The sequence below is a fragment of the Oncorhynchus gorbuscha genome, linkage group LG15, assembly GCF_021184085.1.
Source record: "Oncorhynchus gorbuscha isolate QuinsamMale2020 ecotype Even-year linkage group LG15, OgorEven_v1.0, whole genome shotgun sequence".
NCBI classification, from domain to species: Eukaryota; Metazoa; Chordata; class Actinopteri; order Salmoniformes; family Salmonidae; genus Oncorhynchus; species Oncorhynchus gorbuscha.
The window spans coordinates 57,892,936-57,914,072 of NC_060187.1; the positions used below are offsets into that span (position 1 = coordinate 57,892,936).

The following is a 21,137-nucleotide window of genomic DNA, read 5'->3' on the forward strand; positions in this document are numbered from 1 at the left end:
CATATGGAGGAGAACAAGGCGCAGCGTGGTAAGCGTATATACTTCTTTAATGAAAGAACGAACACTGAACAAAACAACAAAACGAACCGTGAAGCTAATGTGGCTAGTGCAAACCAGGCAACTAAACATAGAATAACAACCCACAAAATACCCAAGGAATATGGCTACCTAAATATGGTCCCCAATCAGAGACAATGATGAACAGCTGCCTCTTGATTGAGAACCAATCTAGGCAACCATAGACATATAAACATCTAGACTAGAAAAACCATAGACAATACAAAAACGAAACAAACCACCCTTGTCACACCCTGACCTAACCAAAATAATAAAGAAACAAAGATAACTAAGGTCAGGGCGTGACACATAACAATTAGGTAGATTAACAAAACAAAGAAATTGATGTTGACGGTGATGAAGCCACCTCTGAGAGTTCCGTCACATCAGAGTGTACTCGTTTATGACAGAGACTGGGGCTTCTGACAACCCACTGGAGTTAGGCTAGATGATTTGATGATGGTGATGCCAGATGATTGATGCCAGATGATGCAGTTGGCTTGTTGGCCCTGATGTCGTCCTCAGCTCAACATCTCTGTAGCCTGGACTGAGTACTCCTCCACAACTAACGAGTAGCACCCACTTGGGTGATGCCTCAGTTCACCACACATCAGTCCACATCAGCCATCCCCATTTCCAAAATGCAGTCCCGTCAAGAAACCGGGGCTTAGTGAGATCTTTTAAAACTTCAAGAGGCTGAGATCCCGCAAACGGGATCGATATGACAACAGCCAGTGAAACAGAAATCCCATAATTTAAATTCCTCAAACATAGAAGTATTTCACACCATTTTAAAGATACACGTCTTGTTAATCCCACCACAGTGTCCGATTTCAAATAGGCTTTACGGCGAAAGCACCACAAACCATTATGTTAGGTCAGAGCCAAGTCACAGAAAAACACAGCCATTTTTCCAGCCAAATAGAGGAGTCACAAAAATCAGAAATAGAGATAGAATTATTCACTAACCATTGATGATCTTCATCAGATGACACTCATAGGAATTCAAGTTACACAATACATGTATGTTTTGTTCGATAAAGTTCATATTTATATAAACAATTCTCAGTATACATTGGCGCATTATGTTCAGTAGTTCCAAAAAGATCTGATGATTTTGCAGAGAGCCACATCAATTTACAGAAATTCTCATAATAAATGTTGATGAAAATACAAGTGTTATGCATGGAACTTTAGATACACTTCTCCTTAATGCAACCAATGTGTCAGATTTCAAAACAGCTTTACGGAAAAAGCAAACCATGCAATAATCTGAGTACGGCGCTCAGAGACCAAACAAGCCAAAAAGATATCCGCCATATTGTACAGTCAACAAAAGTCAGAAATAACATTATACATATTCACTTACCTTTGATGATTTTCATCAGAATGCACTCCCAGGAATCCCAGTTCCACAATAATTGTTTGTTTTGTTCAATAATGTCCATCATTTATATCCTCCTACTTTTGTTAGTGCGTTTTGTAAACAAATCCAAAGTCACGAAGCACATTCATTAGGAGCAGACGAAATGTCAAAAAGTTCAGTTACAGTCCGTAGAAACATGTCAAACGATGTATAGAATCAATCTTTAGGATGTATTTAACATAAATCTTCAATAATGTTCCAACCGGAGAATTCCTTTGTCTGTAGAAATGCAATGGAACGCGAGCTAACTCTCACGTAAACAAGTGTCACGAGCTTGTGGCACTCTGCCAGACCACTGACTCAAAGAGCTCTTATGAGCCCCTCCTTTACAGTAGAAGCATCAAACAAGTGTCTAAAGACTGTTGACATCTACTGGAAGCCTTAGGAAGTGCAACATGACCAATATCCCACTGTATCTTCAATAGGGAATTAGTTGAAAAACGACCAACCTCAGATTTCCCACTTCCTGGTTTTGCCTGACATATGAGTTCTGTAAAACTCGCAGACATCATTCAAACAGTTTTAGAAACTTCAGAGTGTTTTCTATCCGAATATACTAATATATGCATATATTAGCAACTGGGACTGAGTAGCAGGCAGTTTACTCTGGGCACCTTATTCATCCAAGCTACTCAATACTGCCCCCAGCCATAAGAAGTTAAATGCATACATTAGCTAGCTAGGTATAGCCAAACCACACTAGTAGACTTGCCATCAGTCCTTCAACTCCATGGGTGAAAACAACCAGATATACCCAATAAACAGTAAATGACTTAGCAAAAACAAAAAACACTGAAATTCATCAAAAATATGTACAAAATATAAAGAGCTCTTTGTTTAGGCTGCCTTACGGTGCAAAAGAAGCACATATCAGCAAATTCAACTGAATTATTTTCTAAGACAATTTGCAATAATTCCAAGGACTATTTACTTAGCGGCCTCATGAATGATGTTGAGTAAAACATCTGTAATGAAGGTTGCTATGAATGATACTGCAACATTCACAAAGGTGTCATGATTAGTTTCATAAAGATGATATAGATGCATTATGCATACCCCCTTCAAATAAAGTGGTAACATAATATCATATCATGAATGAAATCTACTAGACTACTAAACTTCTAGACTCACCATGGTCATGCCACTGGTGCCCCATGAAGTGGCATTGTCCGTGCTTGTGGTTCCACTACCTGTGTTAGCAAGGACAACATGTAGTGTGAGACCAAAGTAGCAAAATAATATGTGAATTCATAAAACAATCAGCATTTTGTATTACCCGCCATTGTATTCCCTGAGTTGTAAATGGTTACACTTGAAGTGGAGGTCATGGCTGTTGTCATTGATCCTATACAGTGGCTTGTGAAAGTATTCACCCCCTTGGCATTTCCTTATTTTGTTGCCTTACAACCTGGAATTAAAATAGATTTTTTTGGGGGTTGTATCATTTGAATTACACAACATGCCACTTTGAAGATGGAAAATATTTTTTATAGTGAGACAAAAAACGCATAACTATTCACCCCCTCCCCCAAAGTCAATACTTTGTAGAACCACCTTTTTCAGCAATTACAGCTGCAAGTCTCTTGGGGTATGTCTCTATAAGCTGGGCACATCTAGCCACTGGGATTTTTGCCCATTCTTCAAGGCAAAACTGCTCCAGCTCCTTCAAGTTGGATGGGTTCGTTGGTGTACAGCAATCTTTAAGTCATACCACAGATTCTCAAATGGATTGAGGTCTGAGCTTTGACGAGGCCATTCCAAGACATTTAAATGTTTCTCTTTAATCCGCCCGAGTGTTGCTTTAGCAGTATGCTTAGGGTCATTGTCCTGCTGGAAGGTGAACCTCCGTCCCAGTCTCAAATCTCTGGAAAACTGAAACAGGTTTACCTCAAGAATTTCCCTGTATTTTGCGCCATCCATCATTCCTTCTATTCTGACCAGTTTCCCAGTCCCTGCCGATGAAAAACATCCCCACAGCATGCTGCTGCCACCACCATGCTTCACTCTGGGGATGGTGTTCTCTGGGTGATGGGAGGTGTTGGGGTTCCACCAGACATAGCGTTGGTCTTCATGGTGCTACTTGCTTGGCTGTGCCCCTTGCTTAGTGGTGTTGCAGACTCTGGGGCCTTTCAAGAGCAGGTGTATATATACTGAGATCATGTGACACTTAGATTGCACACAGGTGGATTTGATTTAACAAATTATGTGACTTCTGAAGGTAATTGGTTACACCAGATATAATTTACGGGCTTCATAGCAAAGGGGGTGAATACATATGCACAAACAACGTTTCAGTTTTATTTTAAAAACGATTGAAACAAGTATTTTTTATTTTATTTCACTTCACCAATTTGACATGAAATCCAAATAAAAATCTATTTAAATTACAAGTTGTAATACAACTAAATCGGAAAAACGGCAAGGGGGATGAATACTTTTGCAAGGCACTGTATTGGATGAATTAGAGGTAGAGGTATCCATATTAGCAGCATGTTGAACCGTGGTAGCTGCCATCATGGTCCGATGCCATTGTAGTACTCATAGAAGAAATGCCAGACAACCAGGGTTGGGGAGTAACAGATTACAAAAAATAATAATCGGTAACTGTAATCAGTTACGTTACCAACAAAAATATTGTAATCGGATTACAGATACTTTTGAAAAATTAGATGATTACTTCAAGGATTACTGTTAAATTCAGAAAGGACGTTTGCAAAAGAACATCTTTGACACTTCTCATCGACATTCAAATCAGCAATGACAAAAAAAGGTTTGTTCCACCAGAGCAAGTCTGACCACAAGTCAGAGACCACTATGATGACACACCAAATGTGTTTGCTTGATTGCGGAAAATAGGTTTTTGTTGGCTACAGTCCAAGCTATGTCTTCCAATGGTACGACTGCTGTCGGCATCCAAAGATTATCCAACTTGAATAAACACCTGGAGGTAAGGATGACAGTAGTGGTGTAGTCTACGGTGATACGGATGTTACTTATTATTGATATCTACATAGCGCATTGATGTGAATCACACTGCCGCTCTCTCATTTAGCAAATTGCGCCATACGGATTGTGGTTGTTGTGGATGGCTGTTCACAAATATAAATGTGTATTTGAACCCAATAATGGTTGAATTCAAGAAGTTTTAGCTGCCAATCAATCATTGTTTTTGAAACCAGTGGACAGCCAGTAAAAAAATGTGCTCTTGTAACAGCTGCATAGTGTGGATACCAGCATATGGAAAAAAATGTGGGGCTTTTATTGTTCAATCTAATTCATGCTGATATAAAAGGCCTAATGGACACATGCTCAAACTCGCACACTTTTGACAGACTTAAAGGGGCAATAAGTAGTTGCTACATACATTTTCTGACTTATAAATTATATATATATATAAAATATATATAATTGAAATAACACATATATAATCATGTAGTAGCCAAAAAAGTGTTAATTAAATTAAAATATGTTTTATATTTGACATTCTTCAAAGTAGCCACCCCTTGCCTTGATGACATCTTCATGTGTTAGTCACCTGGAATGCTTTTCAATTAACAGGTGTGCCTTCTTAAAAGCTAATTTGTGGAATTGCTTTCCTTCTTCATACATTTGAGCCAATCAGTTGTGTTGTGACGAGGTAGGGGTGATATACAGAAGATATCCCTATTTGGTAAATGTCCATATCATAGCAAGAACAGCTCAAATAAGCAAAAAGGAATGACAGTCCATCATTACTCTAAGACCCGAAGGTCAGTCAATGCAGAACATTTAAAGAATTTTTAAATTTTCAAAAAAAACCATCAAGCGCGATGTTGAGACTGGCTCTCATGAGGACCACCACAGGAAAGGAAGACCCAGAGTTTCCTCTGCTGCAGAGGATAAGTTCATTAGAGTTACCAGCCTCAAAAATAGCAGCACAAATAAATGCTTCACAGAGTTCAAGTAACAGACACATCTCAACATCAACTGTTCAGAGGAGACAGCGTGAATCAGGCCTTCATGGTCGAATTGCTGCAATGAAACCACTACTAAAGGACACCAATAATAAGAAGAGACTTGCTTGGGCCAAGAAACACGAGCAATGGAAATTAGACCGGTGGAAATCTGTCCTTTGGTCTGATGAGCCCAAATTTGAGATTTTTGGTTCCAATTGCCGTGTCTTTGTGAGACACAGAGTAGGTGAACGCATGATCTCTGCATTTGTGGTTCCCAACATGAAGCATGTAGGAGGAGGTGTGATGATGTGGGGGTGCTGTGCTGGTGACATTGTCAGTGATTTATTTAGAATATAAGGCACATTTAAGGCACTGGTGTAGAGAGGACTAGGCAGGAGGCAGTCGTAGGTTTAGAACTACTGAATTTATTTAGATCAAAGCGGGACGAAACCCAAACGCTGTTGTGCTCAAAATATATCTTCATATACAAAAAGGCACAGGGCGAACTCAAAGTGCAAAATATAAAGTACTCAGGAAATAGTAGGAGAGATTCCTCTCAGGAAAACAAGTAACATTTACAATGACCGACAAAGGCAAATGGCAGAGGGAGTATATATACAGTGATAGATTGGGGATTAGACCCAGGTGTGTGTAATGACGACATGTAACATGTGCACTGGGAGTCAGGAAGCAAGGGAGGGCGTAATTTAATAAACAAAACAACAAACACGAACATCGCACAGACAGGAAACTGAAACAGAAACAATGACGCCTGGGGAAGGAACCAAAGGGAGTGACGTATATATGGCAGGTAATCAAGGAGGTGATAGAGTCCAGGTGATTCTGATGACGCGCAGGTGCGTGTAATGATGGTGACAGGTTTGTGCCATAATGAGCCGCCTGGTGACCTAGAGGCCGGAGAGGGAGGACACGTGATATGACAAGTCAAGTCCGGGGTTGATGAGTGAAGAGCGTTTGCCAGCAGTAGGTTCGGCAGCAGCTGGAAGGCCTGCGACGCCGAATTCCTGAGCTGGACAGGAGAGGGAGCCAAAGTGAAGGCTGGTGTGACAGCATGGCTACCACAGCATTTTGCAGCGATACGCCATCCCATCTGGTTTGCTCTTAGTGGGACGATCATTTATTTTCAACAGGACAATGACACAAAACACCTCCAGGTTGTGTAAGGGCTGTTTGACCAAGAAGGAGAATGATGGAGTGCTACATCAGATGAGCTGGCTTCCACAATCACCTGACCTCAACCCAAATGAGATGGTTTGGGATGAGTTGGACCGCAGAGTGAAGGAAAAGCAGCCAACAAGTGTTCAGCATATGTGGGAACTACTTCAAGACAGTTGGAAAAGCAGTCCATGTGAAGCTGGTTGAGAGAATGCCAAGCTTGTGCAAGGCTGTCATCAAGGAAAATGGTGGCTACTTTGAATAATTTATTTAACACTTTTTTGCTTACTACATGATTCCATATGTGTTATTTCTTAGTTTTGATGTCTTCACTATTATTCTACAATGTAGAAAATAGTAAAAATAAATAAAAACCCTTAAATGAGTAGGTGTTCTAAAACGTTGGGGTCACTTAGAAATGTCCTTGTTTTTTAAAGAAAAGTCCTCAACTGGCAGCTTCATTAAATACTACCCGCAAAACACCAGTCTCAACGTCAACAGTGAAGAAGCGACTCCGGGACGCTGGCCTTCTATGCACAGTTAAAAAGAAAAAGCCATATCTCTGTCCAGTGTTTGTGTTATTTTGCCCATCTTTGTATTTTATTTTTATTGGCCAGTCTGAGATATGGCTTTTTCTTTGTAACTCTGTCTAGAAGGCCAGCATCCCGGAGTCATCTCTTCACTGTTGACGTTGAGACTGGTGTTTTGACTGGAATTATGCTAGACCTTGGTTTTCAATGTGAAGATATAATTTAATCATATTATTATATGTAGTAGAAAGCAATGGGTTATAAGAAGCATTCATATCCAACCCATAAAGTAAAATGTAACATGCATATATGGCCAGCTATGTGAACTTTAACATTGATTTATCCTGCAAAAGATTTTGTTCAATTGGTAACATACATTTTTGTCTTGTTCTAATGGCTCTTAAGGGGAAAGTAATCTAAAGGTAACTGAAGGTAATCAGATTACATTCCTGAGTTTGGGCAACCCAAAAGTTATTTACTGATTACAATTTTGGTAACTAGTGACTGTAATAGATTACATTTAGAAAGGAACCTACCCAACCCTGCAGACGACATTGTAGCATTCATAGAAGAAATGGCAGACGACATTGTAGCATTCGTAGAAGAATTGGCAGGCGACATTGTAGTTTGAGCTGTGGTAGCTGTCACGATAGTTGCTGCAGAGTCATTACTCATGCCAGGTGACATCACAGTTGTTGCAGCATTGGCCGTTGAATTGGAACTTGAGGTGGTGTTTTGTCCTGAAATAAATGACGATGGCTGCAGTCCCAGTAGTAAGAAGAGCAGGAGGCCTGTTCAGATAGGAGAGACATACAGCTGTCATCATTTAGCAGGTCCTGTCTATTAAACATAACAAGCTCTTAACCATGTGTTGTCATATTCATGTGGGCAGTAAGCCTCTGTTTTGTTTGGCTAGATGAGTCATTCCCTTACGAAAAAAGATTGCATTCAGAGTGCAGGATAACTGCAGTATGCTGAAAATACTGCGTCCAACATAACACAGTTTTTGTTTTTTACGTCAGTCATTTTGCAGTTTAACTGGGGTTGCAGGTACAGTCTAGAATCTTAAAGATACAATATGGGATCTGAAAATCTGTCCATTTCAATTGTTGATATTTACCCATAGTTTCTTGAATGGTATAACTTCAATAACTTTGATTAAAGTTATATAGGTTATATTATTCAAGAATCAGTCGGTATGTGTCTATACACATTTGTTAGGCAATGGGCATATTTAGAAAGTAAACATACCTGCGCCTTTAAAAAAAGCAGTTGAGGCCATAGTCTTCTAGAGGGAGTAGGAGCCCTTAGTCCAGTCTAGAAAGGGAAAGAGAAGTCATAACGAGTTCATTTTGACTCAGTAGAAGTTATAACGTGATATTAATGAACTGAGAAACAGTGAAATGTGACACCCTGAATATTGTGATATAAAGGTTCCTCATTGTCTTGTAGCATCGGGGTTACCTGACTATTGAATAAGGCTACCTGGAGCATGTAGAGGACAAAAGTAATACCACAAACCACATAAGTAAAGACCCAAATCCATATCTATTATGCCTTTTCCTTTGACACACAATCTAAGTTAGATTCAGTAGAGCAATCAGACTGTTTACACAGGGCCATTCATTATGTCCCACCTGGACTCATCCTTTGATCTTATGCCATCATCTATCCGAGGGCTCATTTGCAAACAATTCCCTAATTGTTCTATGGGGAAACTGATCTGATGATGGTTTGCAGTGGCCGCAGCGCCTGATTTGTTAGTTCAATTTTGTTAAGTGTAAGAAAGAGAGGTAGAAAACAGAGTTAGGAATAGAAAATAGATGTTGAACTGTAAAACAACCATCCTCTCACAACCACAATTGTGGCTGGTAAATTACAATATTGAGAAAATAATAATTGGCAAAATAATCAGATACATGCGTGCGTCATCAAAGGATATGATTTTGTTCGGTAGTGTCGGTTGGCAGCCGTTCAGCCATGAGCACAATTAAAATGTGTTTGTTCCTCGTGATGTCCCCGGGGCAATATATATAAGCACGGCATGTTTTCATCCCTCCCTAGGAACAAACCACACAGTCTCCTTTGGGCTCACCACCCTGGATACTGAGGGTCGAACTGTGGCTAATAGTGTCACGTGTTATAAATGATTGGAGACAGGCGCAGGAATACGTCCTTCTGTAGCTCAGTTGGTAGAGCATGGCGCTTGTAACGCCAGGGTAGTGGGTTCGATCCCCGGGACCACCCATACGTAGAATGTATGCACACATGACTGTAAGTCGCTTTGGATAAAAACGTCTGCTAAATGGCATATATATTAATACGTAATAGGGGGTTTTAATAATCCACCCAAAAATACAACATGCCATGAAAGGCACGGGGACGAAGCCCAAAACAAACACGTATGCAAAAACAAATGGATGTAACCCAAACAAAAGAGTGAGGTTAAACCTTTAATAACTACACAGAATGAGACCCGCAGTACACTACACGGGGCAAGACCCTAAATAACAAATGCACAACAATACACGGGGCGAGACCCGTAATAACAAGTGCACAATACACGCAGCAAGAAAGCCGAAATAACAAAGTACAGGTATCAAAGACCAACGGACATGGGAACAATAACTGACAAGACATTGATGAACAGAGGGCACATATATACAGTACAATTACTAATCAAGGAGAATTGGAATCATGTGTGCGTAATGAGATCGTCACTTAACTACCTATAGGCCGGTGACGTAGACCTCCGGAACTGGTGCACGGAATGAGCAGCAGTACCGGGGAATCTGTGACAAATAGCCCACTTTTTAAAAAAGTAGGTCCAGTTACAGGTGTTTGTGTAATGGAAAAATTTTATATTGCTTAAAGTTTATGAAATATAATATATTAAAATATAGTATGTACTGTATATATATACAGTGCATTCGGAAACTATTCAGACCCCTTAACTTTTTCCACATTTTATTACGTTACAGCCTTACTCTAAAATGTATGAAATAAAAAATACCTCATATTGACAAAGTGAAAACAGGATTTATTAACAATCAATTAAATACAGAAATACCTTATTTACATAAGTATTCAGACTCTTTTCTATGGGACTCGAAATTGAGCTCAGGTGCATCCTGTTTCCATTGATCATCCTTGAGATGTTTCTACAACTTGATTGGAGTCCACCTGTAGTCAATTATTTGGACATGATTTGGAAAGGCACACACTTGTCTGTATAAGGTCCTACAGTTGACAGTATATGTCAGAGCAAAAACCAAGTCATGAGGTTGAAGGAATTGTCAATAGAGCGCCAAGACAGGATTGTGTCGTGGCACAGATCTGGAGAAGGGTACCAAAACATTTCTGCAGTATTGAAGGTCCCCAAGAACACAGTGGCCTCCATCATTCTTAAATGGAAGAAGTTTGGAAACACCAAGACTCTTCCTAGAGCTGGCCGCCCGGGCCAAACATGGAATCGGGGGAGAAGGGCCTTGGTCTGGGAGACGACCAAGAACCTGATGGTCACTCTGACTCTGTGAAGATGGGAGAATCTTTCAGAAGGACAACCATCTCTGCAGTACTCCACCAATCAGGCCTTTATTGTAGAGTGGCCAGACGGAAGCCACTCCTCGGTAAAAGGCACTTGACAGCCCGCTTGGAGTTGGCCAAAAGGCACCTAAAGACTCTCAGACCATGAGAAACCAGATTCTCTAGTCTGATGAAACCAAGATTGAACTCTTAGCCTGAATGCCAAGCGTCACGTCTGGAGGAAACCTGGCATCATCATTACGGTGTAACGGGTCCTATGTGTAGCTAGTTTAGAAAGTCAGGCGCAGGACAGCAGATATGAGTAATCAATGTACTTTTACTCAAAATGTCAAAGATACAAAGTAACAAATACACACACACCATGACAGATCGAAAATACAATAAACAACCACTCACAAAAAACATGGGGAAACAGAGGGTTAAATAATGAAACAGTCATTGTGGGATTGAAATCAGGTGTGTAAAATAAAGACAAAACAAATGGAAAATGGTGGCTAGAAGGCCGGTGACGTTGACCGCAGAACGTCGCCCGAACAAGGAGAGGGACCGACTTCGGCGGATGTCTTGACATACGGTGAGGCATGGTGGTGGCAGAATCATGCTGTGGGGATGTTTCAGTGGTAGGGACTGGGAGACTAGTCAGGATCGAGGGAAAGATGAATGGAGAAAAGTCCAGAAAGATCCTTGATGAAAACCTGCTCCAGAACTTTCAGGACCTCAGACTGGGGTGAAGGTTCACCTTCCAACAGGACAGCAACCCTAAGCACACAGCCAAGACAAAGCAGGAGTGGCTTCGGGACAAGTCTTTGAATTTCCTTGAGTGGCCCAGCCAGAGCCCGGACTTGATCGAAAATCTCTGGAGAGACCTGAAAATAGCTCTGCAGCAACGCTCCCAATCCAACCTGACAGAGCTGGAGAGGATCTACAGAAAATAATGGGATAAACTCCCCAAAGACTTCTGTGCCAAGCTTGTAGCTGCCAAAGGTGCTTCAGCAAAATACAAAGTAAAGGGTGAATACTTATGTAAATGTATATTACTTTTTTTCTTGTATATATTAGCTTTTTTTAATAAACCGTTTTTGCTTTGTCATTATGGGGTATTGTGTGTAGATTGATGAGGGGGGAAAATGATTGAACCCGTTTTAGAATAAGGTTGTAACCTAACAAAATGTGGAAAAAGTCTGAATACTTTCCAAAGGCAGTGAATTGTGTATTCAAGGTTGTGTAGTCAGGTGCCATATCCTCGTGCAGTAACTCACACGGCTAACTATCGCATTGAGTCAGCATTAGATGCGCTGTTCCTATTCCCTAATCATCATTTAGTCTTCCCACACCTGTTCCCGATCCTTTCCCCTGATTAGAGTCCCTATTTATTCCTTTGTGTTCCGTTCCTGTCCCGTCGGTTCCTTGTTTAGTATTCACCATGCTGTGATTGTGTTTCGCCCTGTCCTGTCGTGTTTTTGCTGTGATTGTGTATGCCCTGTCCTGTGTGTTTTTTGCCTTCATCAGATGCTGCGTGTGAGCAGGTGTCTCTGTCAACTACGGCCTGCGCCTACCCGAAGCGACCTGCAGTCTGTGGCCGCTTCTCCAGTTATTCCCCTCTACAGACTAGAGGATTTCTGTTATTCCCTGTTTGGACTTGAATAAACTCTGTTTCTGTTAAGTCGCTTTTGGGTCCTCTTTCACCTGCATGACAGAAGGAACCGACCAAGGAATGGACCCAGCGACTTCAGACGCTCGTTACACTGCCGTCGAGATCCAAGGAGCCATGCTCGGCAGACACGAGCAGGAATTGTCTGCTGCTCGCCATGCCGTGGAGAACCTGGCCGCTCAGGTTTCCGACCTCTCTGGACAGTTCCAGAGTCTACGTCTCGTGCCACCTGTTACTTCCTGGCCTGCCGAGCCTCCAGAACCTAGGGTTAATAACCCACCTTGCTACTCCGGGCAGCCCACTGAGTGCCGCTCCTTTCTCACGCAGTGTGAGATTGTGTTCTCTCTCAACCCAACACATACTCTAGAGAGAGCTCGGGTTGCTTACGTCATTTCACTCCTTACTGGCCGGGCTCGAGAATGGGGCACAGCTATCTGGGAGGCAAGGGCTGATTGCTCTAACAAGTTCCAGAACTTTAAAGAGGAGATGATTCGGGTTTTTGACCGTTCAGTTTTTGGTAGGGGGGCTTCTAGGGCCCTGGCTTCCTTATGCCAAGGTGAACGGTCCATAACGGATTATTCTATTGAGTTTCGCACTCTTGCTGCCTCTAGTGAGTGGAACGAGCCGGCGCTGCTCGCTCGTTTTCTGGAGGGACTCCACGCAGTGGTTAAGGATGAGATTCTCTCCCGGGAGGTTCCTTCAGATGTGGACTCTTTGATTGCTCTCGCCATCCGCATAGAACGACGGGTAGATCTTCGTCACCGGGCTCGTGGAAGAGAGCTCGCATCAACGGTGTTTCCCTGCTCCGCATCGCAACCATCTCCCTCCTCTGGCTTTGAGACTGAGCCCATGCAGCTGGGAGGGATTCGCATCTCGACTAAGGAGAGGGAACGGAGGATCACCAACCGCCTGTGCCTCTATTGCGGAGTTGCTGGACATTTTGTTAATTCATGTCCAGTAAAAGCCAGAGCTCATCTGTAAGCGGAGGGCTACAGGTGAGCTACTACTCAAGTCTCTCCATCAAAATCCTGTACTACTTTGTCGGTCCATCTACGCTGGACCGGTTCGGGTGCTACATGTAGTGCCTTGATTGACTCTGGGGCTGAGGGTTGTTTCATGGACGAAGCATGGGTTCGGAAACATGACATTCCTTTCAGAGAGTTAGACAAGCCTACGCCCATGTTTGCCTTAGATGGTAGTCATCTTCCCAGTATCAGATTTGAGACACTACCTTTAACCCTCACAGTATCTGGTAACCACAGTGAGACTATTTCTTTTTTGATTTTCCGTTCACCGTTTACACCTGTTGTTTTGGGTCATCCCTGGCTAGTATGTCATAATCCTTCTATTAATTGGTCTAGTAATTCTATCCTATCCTGGAACGTTTCTTGTCATGTGAAGTGTTTAATGTCTGCCATCCCTCCCGTTTCTTCTGTCCCTACTTCTCAGGAGGAACCTGGCGATTTGACAGGAGTGCCGGAGGAATATCATGATCTGCGCACGGTCTTCAGTCGGTCCCGAGCCAACTCCCTTCCTCCTCACCGGTCGTATGATTGTAGTATTGATCTCCTTCCGGGGACCACTCCTCCTCGAGGTAGACTATACTCTCTGTCGGCTCCCGAACGTAAGGCTCTCGAGGATTATTTGTCTGTGTCTCTTGACGCCGGTACCATAGTGCCTTCTTCTTCTCCGGCCGGGGCGGGGTTCTTTTTGTTAAGAAGAAGGACGGTACTCTGCGCCCCTGCGTGGATTATCGAGGCTGAATGACATAACGGTTAAGAATCGTTATCCGCTTCCCCTTATGTCATCAGCCTTCGAGATTCTGCAGGGAGCCAGGTGCTTTACTAAGTTGGACCTTCGTAACGCTTACCATCTCGTGCGCATCAGAGAGGGGGGGAGTGGAAAACGGCGTTTAACACCGTTAGGGCATTTTGAGTACCGGGTTCTGCCGTTCGGTCTCGCCAATGCGCCAGCTGTTTTTCAGGCATTAGTTAATGATGTTCTGAGAGACATGCTGAACATCTTTGTTTTTGTCTATCTTGACGATATCCTGATTTTTTCTCCGTCACTCGAGATTCATGTTCAGCACGTTCGACGTGTTCTACAGCGCCTTTTAGAGAATTGTCTCTACGTAAAGGCTGAGAAGTGCTCTTTTCATGTCTCCTCCGTTACTTTTCTCGGTTCCGTTATTTCCGCTGAAGGCATTCAGATGGATTCCTAAGGTCAAGCTGTCAGTGATTGGCCCGTTCCAAGGTCACGTGTCGAGTTGCAGCGCTTTTTAGGTTTCGCTAATTTCTATCGGCGTTTCATTCGTAATTTCGGTCAAGTTGCTGCCCCTCTCACAGCTCTTACTTCTGTCAAGACGTGTTTTAAGTGGTCGGTTCCGCCCAGGGAGCTTTTGATCTTCTAAAAGAACGTTTTACGTCCGCTCCTATCCTCGTTACTCCTGACGTCACTAGACAATTCATTGTCGAGGTTGGCCTTCAGAGGTAGGCGTGGGAGCCATTCTATCCCAGCGCTTCCAGTCTGACGATAAGGTTCATCCTTGCGCTTATTTTCTCATCGCCTGTCGCCATCTGAGCGCAACTATGATGTGGGTAACCGTGAACTGCTCGCCATCCGCTTAGCCCTAGGCGAATGGCGACAGTGGTTGGAGGGCGACCGTTCCTTTTGTCGTTTGGACAGACCATAAGAACCTTGAGTACATCCGTTCTGCCAAACGACTTAATGCCCGTCAAGCTCGTTGGGCGTTGTTTTTCGCTCGTTTCGAGTTTGTGATTTCTTACCGTCCGGGTAGCAAGAACACCAAGCCTGATGCCTTATCCCGTCTGTTTAGTTCTTCTGTGGCTTCTACTGATCCCGAGGGGATTCTTCCTTATGGGCGTGTTGTCGGGTTAACAGTCTGGGGAATTGAAAGACAGGTTAAGCAAGCACTCACGCACACTGCGTCGCCGCGCGCTTGTCCTAGTAACCTCCTTTTCGTTCCTGTTTCCACTCGTCTGGCTGTTCTTCAGTGGGCTCACTCTGCCAAGTTAGCTGGTCATCCCGGTGTTCGAGGCACTCTTGCGTCTATTCGCCAGCGCTTTTGGTGGCCGACTCAGGAGCGTGACACGCGCCGTTTCGTGGCTGCTTGTTCGGACTGCGCGCAGACTAAGTCGGGTAACTCTCCTCCTGCCGGTCGTCTCAGACCGCTCCCCATTCCTTCTCGACCATGGTCTCACATTGCCTTAGACTTCATTACCGGTCTGCCTTTGTCTGCGGGGAAGACTGTGATTCTTACGGTTGTCGATAGGTTCTCTAAGGCGGCACATTTCATTCCCCTCGCTAAACTTCCTTCCGCTAAGGAGACGGCACAAATCATTATTGAGAATGTATTCAGAATTCATGGCCTCCCGTTAGACGCCGTTTCAGACAGAGGCCCGCAATTCACGTCACAGTTTTGGAGGGAGTTCTGTCGTTTGATTGGTGCGTCCGTCAGTCTCTCTTCCGGGTTTCATCCCCAGTCTAACGGTCAAGCAGAGAGGGCCAATCAGACGATTGGTCGCATACTACGCAGCCTTTCTTTCAGAAACCCTGCGTCTTGGGCAGAACAGCTCCCCTGGGCAGAATACGCTCACAATTCGCTTCCTTCGTCTGCTACCGGGTTATCTCCGTTTCAGAGTAGTCTGGGTTACCAGCCTCCTCTGTTCTCATCCCAGCTTGCCGAGTCCAGCGTTCCCTCCGCTCAAGCGTTTGTCCAACGTTGTGAGCGCACCTGGAGGAGGGTGAGGTCTGCACTTTGCCGTTACAGGGCACAGACGGTGAGAGCCGCCAATAAACGCAGGATTAAGAGTCCAAGGTATTGTTGCGGCCAGAGAGTGTGGCTTTCCACTCTCAACCTTCCTCTTACGACAGCTTCTCGTAAGTTGACTCCATGGTTCATTGGTCCGTTCCGTGTCTCCCAGGTCGTCAATCCTGTCGCTGTGCGACTGCTTCTTCCGCGACATCTTCGTCGCGTCCATCCTGTCTTCCATGTCTCCTGTGTTAAGCCCTTTCTTCGCACCCCCGTACCTATTTACAAGGTACATAAGATCATGGACATGCGTTCTCGGGGACGGGGTCACCAATACTTAGTGGATTGGGAGGGTTACGGTCCTGAGGAGAGGAGTTGGGTTCCGTCTCGGGACGTGCTGGACCGTTCACTCATCGATGATTTCCTCCGTTGCCGCCAGGATTCCTCCTCGAGTGCGCCAGGAGGCGCTCGGTGAGTGGGGGGGTACTGTCATGTTTGTCATTTATTATCATGTCTTGTCCCTGTGCTCCCCATTCTATTCGTTTCCCTCTGCTGGTCTTATTTGGTTCTTTCCCTCTTTCTATCCCTCTCTCTCCCCCTCCCTCTCTCACTCTCTCGCTCTCTCTTCTCTCTATCGTTCCGTTCCTGCTCCCAGCTGTTCCTATTCCCCTAATCATCATTTAGTCTTCCCACACCTGTTCCCGATCCTTTCCCCTGATTAGAGTCCCTATTTATTCCTTTGTGTTCCGTTCCTGTCCCGTCGGTTCCTTGTTTAGTATTCACCATGCTGTGATTGCGTTTCGCCCTGTCCTGTCGTGTTTTTGCTGTGATTGTGTATCGCCCTGTCCTGTCGTGTTTTGCCTTCATCAGATGCTGCGTGTGAGCAGGTGTCTCTGTCAACTACGGCCTGCGCCTACCCGAAGCGACCTGCAGTCTGTGGCCGCTTCTCTTGTTATTCCTGACACAAGCATACTACAGATACACAGTGCCTTCAGAAAGTATTCACACTGCTTCACTTTTTTTAAAACAATTTGTTGTTTTACAAAGTAGGAATAAAATGGATTTAATTGTAATTTTTTGTCGATCTGTACTCTGTAATGTCAAAGTGAAAGACAAATTATAAAATTGGTTAAATATATATATTTTTAAACAAACTAATATTCAGTATCTTGATTAGATAAGTATTCAACCCCATGAGTCAAAACATGTTAGAATCACCTTTGGCACATTTCAAGCTCTGTCAAGTTTGTTGTTGATCATTGCTAAACAGCCATGTTTCATCTCTTGCCATAGATTTTCAATCCAATTGAAGACAAAACTGTAACTAGGCCACTAGAACTAGAACTTTCTGCTGAAAGGTAAATTTGTTTACCAGTATCTGTTGGAAAATCCTCTAGGATTTTGCCTGTGCTTATCTCTATTCCGTTTCTTTTTATCCTAAAAAACTCCCTTTTCCTTGCCGATGGCAAGCATACCCATAACATGATGGGGCCACCACCATGCTTGACAATATGAAGAGTGGTACTCAGCAGAGGTGGGACCAAGTCACTATGTTTTGAGTCATAAGCAAGTCTCAAGTCACAAGGTCCGAGTCACAAGTGGAGTCCCAAGTAGAACGACTCGAGTCTCGAGTCAAGTCCAACTTGTGCATTCTAAGAGCAAGTCAAGTCGAGTAGTCACAAGTTTTTTCAAGTCAAGTCTCAAGTAAAGTAAAACAAATCTATACATGCAATGACTTGTTCAACTACACATATTTGCCTATTTATTGAGTCTACCAGGCAGCCCTTTTCATTATTTTGAATTTTGTAATTGTAAAATAGGCACCTTGTAGCAGTCTTAAGGGTATGAAATCAGCAGAAGGCAAGGCAGGTTGCCGTGCTCAAAGTGTAGATTTATTTACAGGTCCTAGTGATCCAATAGTGAAAGTGCCTTATCATACAAAATATACAATCTGATTAACCAAATACACAATGGCAATAGCCCAAAAGACCATAGGACCATACAATTAACCAATGTGCAATTACAACCCATAAACTGGGTTCTACGATGTAAATGGCAATTTCCACATCCATTGTTACATAGGTACATTCCTGTTAATGAGACTTAATGATTATTGATGACATATTCATCTAAACGTGTGAAAGCAACAGCAAACATTTCAACAAGAGAACAAAGTGCTCTCCACTGGGGGAGTTTGGAGAGCACAAGCAGAAAGACGCGCCTATGGTGCATATTCTCTGCAGTAGACTAATAATACACTTTAACAACACATTTCAAATACACGCTTCTGAGAGTAAATGATCAATTTCATGCAATTTTGACTTCATGAAAGACCAGTAGGAGAAAACTGAGGATGGACAAACAATATTGTAGTTACTCCACAATACTAACCTAATTGACAGAGTGAAAAGAAGGAAACTTGTACAGAATAAAAATATTCCAAAACATGAATACTGTTTGCAATAAGGCACTAAAGTAAAACTTAATGCCCAATTACTGGTGAGCCTGCAAAGTAAACTGTTAATACTCTTGATCACCAAACAATTTTTGCACCTGCATATTTATTTATTATGGCAATCCTCTCTCCCTACAATTTGACGTTTGCGCTGCACCTGATCATACAGCTGTACAGCAAATCAGCAATCTGTTCGCTAGCTCACCCGACCTGTGTCAATTGACAGTTCGCTGGTCCAATCAGAAGGCAGAGTGTGTGTTTCACTAGCCAATCTGCAGGTTCTTTTGCAAGGGAAATGCTGAGGCTACTGTCTCTGGCTGTGTGGACATGACAAAACCTGGCCAGATCATTTCAAGTCATCAGTCTCAAGCCAAAGTCGAATATCTAGTCTTAAAGCTCCAAGTCCAAGTCAAGCCTCAAGTTATTTAATTTCCTGTCAAGTCAAGTCTCAAGTGATCAAATGTGTGACTCATGTGACTCGAGTCCACAATTCTGCTACTTGATGATGTGTTGGACTTGCCCCAATCACAAGGCTTTGTATTCAATACATAAAGTTAATTTCTTTACCACATTTGTTGCAGTTTTACTTTAGTGCCTTATTTCTTCACAATATTGTTAGTATTGTGGAGCAACTACAATGTTGTTTCTCCTATCATAGCCATTAAACTCTGTAACTGTTTTAAAGTCACCATATTGAAATGAACGTTTTTCTTCCTCTCCCCGGCAACTGAGTTAGGAAGGACGCCTATAGTGACTGGTTGTATTGATTCACCATCCAAAGTATAATTAAAAACTTCACCATTCTCAAAGGGATATTCTATGTCTGCTTTTTTTTACCCATCTTCCAATAGGTGCCCTTCTTTGCGAGGCATTGGGAATCCTTCCTGGACTTTGTGGTTGAATCTGTGTTCGAAATTCGAAGCTCGACAGAGTCCATCCAATTTACTTTGTGACTTGTTAAGCACATCTTTACTCCTGAACTTATTTAGGTCATAACCAAAGGGTTGAAGACTTATTGACTAAAGACATTTTTGCGTGTAGGCCAGGGTCAAAAACATCTCAGTTGAATACTTTCAGAAGGCAATGTACTACGTGAAAATATGGAAGCATTCAATGCCAGTAACATAACCTTATATTTATTGTTGTGAAGTTAACCTAAGCAACATTATCCTCTATCATCTTTAAGCAACCATGGCAACACTCCTTGTTGAACTTAATCAGCCTGAGATAAGCAGGTAATGGAAACAAAATAACGAAAACAAATGTTTAACCAAATGTTTTCAGAAAAAAAGAACAACAAGCGCTTACCCGTGTGTAGTGTTGAGCAAAAGTCTGAGGATGAAACTGTCTGTATCAGCTGCGGGTGATGTGTAGAGCCTCTCTCTCTCCGTCTCGCTGCTCTCCTTTTCTCCCAGTGTCACTACCCTCTGTTCTTCCTAGTGACAGCACAGGAGAGGCAACCTATTAAGTGGAAACTCTCACCTGCACACCCACTCAATTACTAGTCACAACTAGCAGAGAGGAGGAGACTACAGGCAGAGAGCTGGCTGGGAGGATTAAAACTACCATACAAGCGCCCAGAGATGAAATTAGGGTAAACGTCCAGCTCGCTAACTCAATCCGCACCTATAATCTCAGGAACCAGGACCAAATCTTGAGTGCGCTAGTCAGTTGACAGATGGTCATGTGAGACTAATTAATAGAATTATGTTATCAGACACATTTATGAAAAAACATTATTGGAGCAAAGTGATACAACAGGTCATAGTCACATCATTAACATCTGCAACCCAAAACAATCGGATAAATATTATACTTCTCCTCTTTATTTACCTATCACATCATTTTCCTTTTCTTGTCCAAACAAAATGGTCCTACAGTCTCCTACAACTTTGTGGCCTCATGGGTTTATTGTGAGATAATTTCTATGCCCCCCCCAGGAATAAACCCCCTTGACAACAATGACCTCTTTGTGGCATTGTGGCTCTTGGAATGTGGAATACCTAACCTGGGAACCACACAAAGGCACCTGGGCCACTCAGGTGACAAAAAATCCCTCCTTCTAATAAACCTGACCGTTTTATGAGAAGAAGAACCCCTAAAAGAAAAGACACAAAAAGGCTGGTATAGCTTTTAGTTATCTTATGGAATTGTACACACTACATCCAAAGATAATTCTTTGCGTACACACTACAACCACATATAATTCTTTGCACAAATCCATTCCATGTTAGTTTTCATGGTCAAAGCTATAGTTGGCACCAAGCTATTAGTCATGAAAGTGTCTATCGTAGTGAAATTGCAAGAATTTAAAATATCAAGTGGCCTACTGTATTTGTATTTCAAATGCATTATTTCACATAAGTTTAAACTTACCTACCTGCTGAAACTACAAGGATATGTGACATAAACATACTTTACAATTGATTCCATCACACCAGATGTGTTGTTTTCTTTACTTTTGTTATACGTTTGTTATATATGTTTCCTTTACATGCGTTATATGTTTGTTATATATGTTTATGTCATGCCCTGGCCTTAGTGTTCTGTGTTTTCTTTATTATGTTGGTTTGGCCAGGGTGTGACATG

At 42.7% G+C, this 21,137-nt stretch overlaps 1 protein-coding gene across 1 annotated transcript in view; it reads right to left on the reverse strand.

The window, feature by feature from the left end:
* Positions 1-19,986, reverse strand: part of LOC123997371 (Y' element ATP-dependent helicase YJL225C-like) — a 49,189-nt gene extending 29,203 nt beyond the window's left edge. The window contains exons 1-4 of the mRNA XM_046301523.1: positions 19,857-19,986; positions 8,376-8,441; positions 7,661-7,915; positions 2,615-2,673 (exon numbers count right to left, since the gene is read on the reverse strand). Coding sequence (XP_046157479.1) covers positions 2,615-2,673; positions 7,661-7,915; positions 8,376-8,406 — 345 coding nt within the window. The 5' untranslated portion in view covers positions 8,407-8,441; positions 19,857-19,986. The remainder of the gene's footprint in view (positions 1-2,614; positions 2,674-7,660; positions 7,916-8,375; positions 8,442-19,856) is intronic.
* Between the last annotated feature and the right edge of the window lie 1,151 nt (positions 19,987-21,137).